Here is an 8,768-nt window from a genome sequence, read left to right on the forward strand (position 1 = left end):
CGTGTGAGCATTCCAGTCCAGAAAACATGCGACTTGATCTCAGATTGCGTCAATTCAACAGACGAACTAAACTGTTCTGAATCCACACACTTCTACTGCCTTAACAAGTCACCTCCATATGTACCAAGAACCAAAGTTCTCGATGGCGTTTCGGACTGTAGCGATTCCTCAAGCGAATGTCCTCCAAACTACTTGAAAAACGACGCACTTGCCTCCAACGAGCAAATGATCAAAATTCGAGCACTTGAGATCCTGGTGTGGTTTATGGCCGTATTGGCGTTGTTTGGCAACCTCGCAGTTATGATAAACACTGCGCTTTACTTCAAAGAAATCAAATTCAATCAATTGCAAAACAAAGTAGGATTGATCAACAACACAATGATTTTCAACTTAGCAATAGCTGATCTTCTCATGGGTATTGTTCTTCTGGTTGTTGGAATCAAGGCGGTCGAGTTTTCAGGGAGTTACTGTCTTTTTGACAAATTGTGGAGATCTAGTAACCTGTGCAACGCAATCGGTGCCATGACAGTGATTTCAAGTGAGACATCAGTGCTTACATTGCGGTTTGCATCACATCATATCGTCTCTACATCATTTATAAACCTTTCGAAACTCGTTGTATCAGGGGCAGAATTGCAATAATGTGGATCTGTATCATCTGGTTTGTCTCATTTCTTCTTGCTTTGCTCCCATTTTCTACCGTCTTGTCTGGAAATATGTTGACCAGCGCTCAAATCACACCCAGTCCTTATTTCTATTCTGATCAAGTGAAACTTACCGACTTCCGGCAATTTGCTCTGCGAATCGCTGCTTTGGGCAACAAAACTCAGCAAAAAATTGAGTCATACAATTGGGACGACCTTAACGCCTATCTAACTTTGGAACAAAGCTCCGTGGCGCCATCTACTGTCGGTTATTTTGGTTACTACAGCAGCAGCAGCGTATGCATTCCACGTTTGTTTCGCATTAGCAAAAACGAATCCGGCGTCAATCCGATGTCGTCCATTGTAATCTCGTTCAACTTTGTGGCACTTCTTTACATCGCCTCGTCTTATGTTGGCATTTACATCAAATCGAGTGGCAACGAGGTGACTAAATCCAACAAGGTGAAGAACAAACAGAATGTGAGCATGCAACGGAAAATCACATTGCTCATAGCAACTGACATGTGCTGCTGGTTACCAATTTGCATCATGACATTTCTTAGTATGTCAGGAGTTGTTCTGCCTCCGGATTCCTATGCAGTTTCGGCAGTGGTTCTCCTGCCCATTAACAGCTCACTCAACCCGATGATTTACAATAACTTTCCACAGATGGTCTATTCCAAAATCCGATTTCTTATCAACAAAGCCAGAAGTTGCTTCAATTCCTCGCCATTGCGCAACGCCGTGCATCGGCCATCAGCCGAGCTTGAAATGCCCAAGAAAAATGTCACTAAAGTGTAACCTACAAATTTTTGACGTAAATTGGCCATAACACCACGAAAGGCACGCTACTCTTTAGGACTAAATTTAGATAGTTGTTGTCTGCTAATTATATACGTGGACTACCTTTGTCTGACGTTTCTGTAAATAAAACCCTTGCGCTGTCAGATGTCAGTGATGCCCTAAAATGTATAACTTTATGTGGATAAGTGAAACTTTCACCAAGTAAAGCCGTATACGGTCCCCGCCACTTGACGCTTGTGCAACGGTATAGCTAACGCGTGCCCTTTTGCTTTTCATCTTTTCCTCATCTGTGCATTTTTGCTGTATGCCCTACTTTCCGTTTAACATTATGCAGCTTTATCCGCTTTGGTAAATGCTATAGCGCGACTGTGCTGCTACGATTTGTTCAACGAGCAAATGAAACTCAAATCAATGCCGTCCTTGAATGAGTAGAGTGCTAAAAACGGAATTTGCGGACTTTGCTGTTGTGTGTTTTTGTACAGACTGCAGAATGTAGCGTACAAGTATGACATGTCTTGTTCGAAACTGAAACTTGTTCACTTATTTCAATACCGTACGCAAGAATTATGCTTTAATATAATAGACTTCTTCTATTTTCATTGTCGTTTTGCCTGGACGCAGCGATAAGTTCATTATTTTTGTAACTCTGTCGATGTTAATGTGTTTACTCATTTTCGCAACAGAAAAATTTAGTTGAACCCTCTTTTTTATTTTAAAACCGACCATTGTATTACTGTAATTCTTTTCCTGGAATATGTATGTACTTACAATTTTATTAGACGTCGCTTATGTGTTGTGACTAAAACTGCATGATTTACAGCAGTATTACGTTTCCTGGTCATTGTAGGCAATGTGTAATGTACAACGGCATTTGTTCTCTGTTAAAGCGAACAGAAAATAGTCGCAATCATCTTGTAATATAAAAATACAAAATGGCCGATAAATTTACGCAAAGAAACATGTGACGTTATAAGATACCAAGAAACTAAACTGCAATTACACAATTTAAGAAACAATTTTCGTATTAACATTAAGAACCAGTTCGAGTCGTTCGAAAAAATCATTACTTACCCTTCGACCAAAAAGAGGCAAACAGTAATACAACAAATTGAATTTCATGTTGGAAGTGCGGAAAAAGCTTTAAACCCTGTCTTGTAGAAATCGTTTGTCAAAACACAACTTGATCAGCGTTTTAAGAATGGCCACGTGTCGGACGATCACCGCATTTATGCAAAATTATCTCTTTTTCTTTGTTTTGTCATGGGATTTTGGGCTGGTAGAACGAGAATATATGGTGTTTTACAATGGTTTTGTTTGAGAGGTTGGGAATTTGGATACAATGCTTGCGTCAAACAATGGAAACGATACTCGTAAAATGTAAATTCAAATCGGTTGTTTAACTCGCAGAAAATCTCTGGTAGTGTGTTATATAGTCCCAAGGTTTTACGGCATTTTTACTGGACTTAAACGAAGTAATATATTCTTAAGGCAAACGGTCAAACAGCGCACCAAACAGTTCTTTGCATCCTAACTATAGACAATAAGCGTCCTACTTGGAATTTCCCTTGTCATGAAATTCGGCTCCGCTACTTGACTCTTAATGGTGCTTCATTTCCTTATATAGCTAAGATTAGGTTTACTTTAGGGCTTCTGGTTCGCAAATTTATTAGACTTGATGAAGTATTTTAGTTGAAAAACCCGAAATAGTTGGGGAAAAGTTTTGTGCTTTAGAAATAAACCTGATACCTAAGGCAGATTTAACTCAAAAAAATCGACTATGTCTTGCTGAAGATTGATGCTTGGTTTCTATTCAAGTTCAAAGACGTGTAATAGATCTTTTAGGTTAGAATTAAAGTCACTTTCAGAAACTATGTATCAGTTGTGACCAAAATTAGAATTTGTTCATTTATCCCCAAATATGTAAAAATACCACCAGGAAGCTAAATTAAAGTACCATTTTATGTGACACGGTATTGTATGATAAACTAAAGTGCATGTAAAAGAATGGTACCATTTGTGCTCTTTGTTGTTCTTTCTTGGATCTCAATACCTCAAGGTAAGTGGTAAGGAAAAAGTGTATACTTATTCTTTTGAAATAAGGTTGGCAAAATTTTACTCATAAACTATCATGCAAATGTAACTGATTTTAGTATTACGTACAATTTCGTCTCACACTTCAGATGAGATTTTTCGACAGTTAACGTTCAGTTGTGTCAAATTAGTAGTATATATTGTGGCTTTGACCCACCAAGTATGCTCAATTACTTCCGGTCTAACCCTATAGACGGTTAGACGTCAACCCTAAGTTTAGACCCTTAGTTTAGACGCTAACCCCAACTATAACCCTAACCCTAACGGTAATAACCCTGAGTTTAGACCCTAACCCTAACTATAACCCTAGTTAAGACCCTAGGTTTAAATGCTAACCCTAGGTTTAGACGGTAATCATTCTAAGTTTAGACTCTGACCCAAAGTTTAGGAGCTAACCCTAACCCCAACCCTAGTTAAGACCCTAGGTTTAAATGCTAACCCTAACCCTAACCCTAGGTTTAGACGGTAATCATTCTAAGTTTAGACTCTGACCCAAAGTTTAGGAGCTTCAATCCTAAGGGTAATAACCCTACGTTTAGACGTTAATTTGAGATGCTAATAATTCTAACTATAACCCTTTAGAGGGTAATGAATGTAATCCTATGGATGATTTTCCTAACTATTTGGTATGTATTAGGTATAACCCTAGGTAGTTTGTTGCCCAGATTGATATAACCCTAAACGGTAAAAACCGCAAGATTGCATTATCTTTACGTTTGTGGTGAGCTGGCCTCGCTTGCGGAAATTGTTTCCTGAATTGCATTGCTATTGAGGGCAATTGGATGGGAACAATTGTACGCTAGGCAATCGTGTTTACCAGGCCCATCAAAGGGCTTGGCGAAGCCAATAATTCGCGCCTGCAGACCTGTTTTCTGACGTAATATTGCAAAGACGGTTTTGACGCAGTCAATTGCCAAGCGCTTCGGGGAGAATTTATTCATCGAATAACGTTTGTACAACCAAGTCATTTGCTATATAATTGGACGAAAAAGAGTTTACAAAGTCATGCGAAAAAATTGCGATATGTACATGTTGTTGAAAACACAAATGATTGTTTGCTCAAAGTTCATTGGGCGCGGTTGAAATTCCGTCGCCTTGAACAATGCGCTTTCCGTAGAAGTAGGTTAAACCCGACTTGTATTGATTGTACGTATAAATTTCAGAGCGCTTAACCATAAAACCAACATTTTTAGTTGTGTGCGATATTTGGGATCTTAAAACATTGAAATAGTTCTCTTTTCTCATTTCATTTTGTCTTCGATTCACCCCTTTGCAAGAAAATTTTTGACTCGAGTCGCCGAATGCAAAATACGTTTTTGAACACAATGCAACAATGCCATGGCCTTGGAATTCAACTTTCCACAACCCCCCTGACCTACGATCGTGAGCATATTGTTTTAGACAACAAGGCAGAAGATCCCAGGGAAAGCCCCCTTTCTTTGCTTTCAGGAAGTCATTGAAATGAGCAGGGCAGTACTGGCGCAAAAACCATTCTCCATACTCGTGGTAAAATTCAGTTAGCATGTGAGCTTTAACACAACTGTCTAAATTATTGCTAGATAAACTAACGTAACACGAGTCCGTGTCTATTAATACAATTTGATATTTGTTACGTTCAAGGTATTTATCTAGCATGTCATAAACAAATGCCAACAATCTTTGCTTTGCGTAACAAAAGATAAAAAGCCGATTTGGGAAGGGTAATTGAATTTGCACACAGCCTTTCGGCTTACCACCTGATATAGTCCATTCCCTAAACAATTGATGCTGCTAAAACGACGATTGGCCACACACATTGCCGCTTTTGGGGCGTCCACATATTTTATGTTTTTGTGTTTTTCGACGTTCGTTATGGTCCGTCCAAATGCCGAGTTTGTTTGCAGTTTAGCCAACGTCCCTAAAATCGTGTAGTTCGGAGATGTATCTCCAAGCCTTCTGTCATTTGCTATTTTTTCACCAAAGCCTTCGAAGCAAGCAACAGGTTTAAATTCGATGAATTGATGAATTTTGTCTACAGTCAAGCCGTGCGTCATGTAAAATTTCACGAGAGGTGAAGTGAGAAATATTTTTGTCCCATGGAAACTGCTGATTAACATTCGTCTCGGTTTTTTCAAAATGTTGTGTTTTTCCGCGTATGCTTTCATATGCGGTCCAATGTCATCTCGGCCCACATTTGTATTTTTGAATATTGGCGGAAACTGAGCGAGCTTGGTTTTCAAATGTTCAGGAGTAGAGATGTCACACTCGACCAAACCAAAAAGTCGATCGTTTTTTATATCAGCGATTATTTCGCCTTCCGACATTTTGCCTTTGGTGTTATGAAAAAGATTCAGTTTGTTGAGAAAGTGTTTGACCTGGAAGTCGTTTCTTTTCTGATGTTTCCAAGCGCATTCCGCCATTTCAATCACCGTGTAACCGAGCGACCGAAGGTAATTGGTGGTTTGTTGAGTGTCTTGTCGTAATTGCCACATGGTCTTCTTCAACTTTTTGTTGTAAGTGTCATCTTTGAAATATTTACAACAGCCATGGTAAAAACACCCTGTAGTTCAAGTTCAAAGTGTTAACGATTTCATTTTATAGTTTGTAAATCACCAAACAAGCAAATTATTTTTTAACTAACAAGGCAAAGCAAACTAAGTTTTAATCTCTGTATTATATAAGAGCAATACCAGGTTTGTTTTGTTGTTTTTTTCAACAAAGTTTATTTTATATTTCACTACATTTTATTCTAAAATAATGCATTTGGGAAAACACAAAGTTTAGTGAACATGTATAGGACCACCGTTCGCGCTTGCAACATTGCGGAAATTGTTGGCCTAATTGTATTACCAGAGCCCCATAGCGTGGACAATTTGTTGGAAAACTACCAGCTCGCTTTGTGACGTAAACGCTTGCAACACCAAACTTGTAAAGTAAGTTTTTGTTTAATAAAAGCGTTAAACTTGGCACGAAAACGCACCGATCTTTGGATGTTTCCTTGTCCAAACGAAAAGGAAGTCATTTCTCATTGAACTTTGCAAGTAAATGACTATTTTTATAGTTCAAGGAAACAATTCGCTTACAACATCAAACTAGCATAGTGCTTTTTTTATGTTTCTTTTTGTTCAATAAATGGATAAAATTTGGCAGGAAAACATCGTTGGATATTTCTATATTTCTACATGTTTTTTCTATATTTCATGGGAAAAGGAAGTAATTGAAGTTCTGTGGGGGGCCCACATTTTGCTTGCAATTTATAACTCACCGTGAAATTGGTATACATTCCCCGATGACGTATACCCATCTACACGAACTCGTTTTGAACCCAAAACAGCTTCTTTGGAGTTGAACTGATGGTAAATCGTCTGACCTGAGCGATGAGATTCCCATTCCAAAAATTCGACAGCAATTTGACTGTGATAGTTTCTGAACTCTGGTTTAAACTGGTTATTACGTAGTCGACGAATTCCAAAACCGGTAGGCATTTCCATCATCAGACACTGAAAAGATTAAACACAAAACATGAGATCGAATTTGGGTCGAATGAAAACAACCCCATATCGATACTTACTTTAGTGTACAAGCTATTTGCGTCGTATCCAATCACGGATTGACAAGGTAGTTTTCCATTTTCAAGAGCGCGGATGATTGTGATGCCTCTTTCACAATACCGAGAATGGATTATCGCAGGACCTCCCACAACCTGATGTCTTATTAGTTCAACCAAGTCCTTGTTTTTTTCACCAAAAAGCATAAAAACTTCCCCGTGTTTTAAATTCCGATACATGATTTTTGCCGTTAGACCAGGGATCGATACGGCTTCTTTGAACATGTCGCAATTCTGGGATTTGTACAAATCAAACTGTTTTTGCAACGCTTCCAGAAAGGGTAATACATCCAGCGTATTATAATACTCCAAGTAGTCTCGAAGAGATGTCATTCCCTTTTCTTTCCAAACCTAATACAAACACTGTTCTTTAGAAAATTAAAAACAAAATAATTTACATGTTTTTGAAAAACAACTCACGTTTAGGCACTTCTTGTAAGCCTCTTCGGAAATATTGCTTCCTTTAATGTGACTGTAGAATTCTTTATGTGGAGGTAATTCTCTTTCCTGGAGACGTTCCAGCGTCGTTATGTATTCATACGGAAACGAAGCTTTCATTTGAGTGCAATCGTAGGCTTTCAAATATTGTTCGTACGACGTGCCCGCTGCCAGATAATAGCTGATGTCTAGAAACCGCAGTGACTCTGTACTCAAACACATAAAGCTTTGATCCTTTTTAACAACGCTAATTCTTTGACCTTGTTGTTGCAAAGACATGATCAAATACGGTTTGATAAGATTCATATCAAATCGGCCGCCGTTGAAAGTAAAAAAATAATTGCATGAGATGTGTTTCTAGTTCCCGTCTAATCTGGTACAAGGGCAATTGCTTTACTTCAACAGACTCCTTTAAACTCTGGGCTTGTAAGAGGTCATCAACTTGTTCCAGTAAGCTTTTATATTTTGGTTGTAGAAGATTGTACGCTTGGTTTGACATTGCAAGCAGGCGATTCGTTAATTTGTCAATCAACCCTTGAGAATTTCCATCCGTCACTTGAAAATAGGCGTTTTCAAAGCCTGGTATGTTGGAACTTACGCAAAACGACAGCGGTTTGTGTCGTTGCGTGTATTCCGTTTGGATGGTTTTGGACGGCAGATTTTCTGAATCCAAATAGCTCTCAAAATCAAAAACGGCGCGAAATTCGTAGAAACGATCTACAACGCTCACATCAATTCCTGCAAATTCCATTTTTTCAAACACAGTTTTTGAACATTGATAGGAGCCAGCGGGATACACTTTTTTGACGCTGTTTGTGCATTTTTTCTCATGTCGATTTAATTCATAAAAATTCTTGAAGTTCGTGCCACAAGACTTGCATGCAAATGAATTGGAAAATTGGTTGAAGTTTCGAATCAGACTAAAATGATTTTCGTACAGATTTAAATTGCAGGTGGGATAGGTTTGTTTCATCAACAAAGACGGTGAGCGTTGCACGAGTCTGGAAACCACTTCTCCGTTGAATTTCTTCAGTTCAAAAACCGAAATGTTGATTTTAAACAACTGTTCCAAAGCGTAAATATCACAGAGTTGAACACCGGCGAAATCGCCCACTCTTTCACGAGACCAGCGTGAATACAAGTCTATCATTTCCCAGTTAACTTGCCTGTCCTGAAACCAAAGCTGAAGGCATCGGAAAAAACAT

At 38.7% G+C, this 8,768-nt stretch overlaps 2 protein-coding genes across 2 annotated transcripts in view; one reads left to right on the plus strand and one right to left on the minus strand.

Moving 5' to 3' along the window:
• LOC145227220 (uncharacterized) overlaps positions 1 to 2,755 on the plus strand; it is a gene marked incomplete at its 5' end in the record, with an annotated part of 7,945 nt that extends 5,190 nt beyond the window's left edge. Inside the window, one exon of the mRNA XM_080092349.1 lies at positions 27 to 2,755. Coding sequence (XP_079948475.1) covers positions 27 to 642 — 616 coding nt within the window. The remainder of the gene's footprint in view (positions 1 to 26) is intronic.
• A 1,645-nt stretch (positions 2,756 to 4,400) lies between these two features.
• LOC145209477 (uncharacterized) lies at positions 4,401 to 7,872 on the minus strand. The gene is made up of 4 exons (XM_080079760.1): positions 7,546 to 7,872; positions 7,090 to 7,476; positions 6,784 to 7,018; positions 4,401 to 6,078 (listed from the first exon to the last, which is right to left on the minus strand). Exons 1-4 carry the CDS (start codon positions 7,867 to 7,869, stop codon positions 5,168 to 5,170), a joined length of 1,857 nt encoding a protein of 618 aa, XP_079935886.1. The 5' UTR covers positions 7,870 to 7,872; the 3' UTR covers positions 4,401 to 5,167.
• Between the last annotated feature and the right edge of the window lie 896 nt (positions 7,873 to 8,768).

Source organism: Phallusia mammillata, chromosome 1 (assembly GCF_965637545.1).
Source record: "Phallusia mammillata chromosome 1, kaPhaMamm4.hap1.1, whole genome shotgun sequence".
Lineage (NCBI taxonomy): Eukaryota > Metazoa > Chordata > Ascidiacea > Phlebobranchia > Ascidiidae > Phallusia > Phallusia mammillata.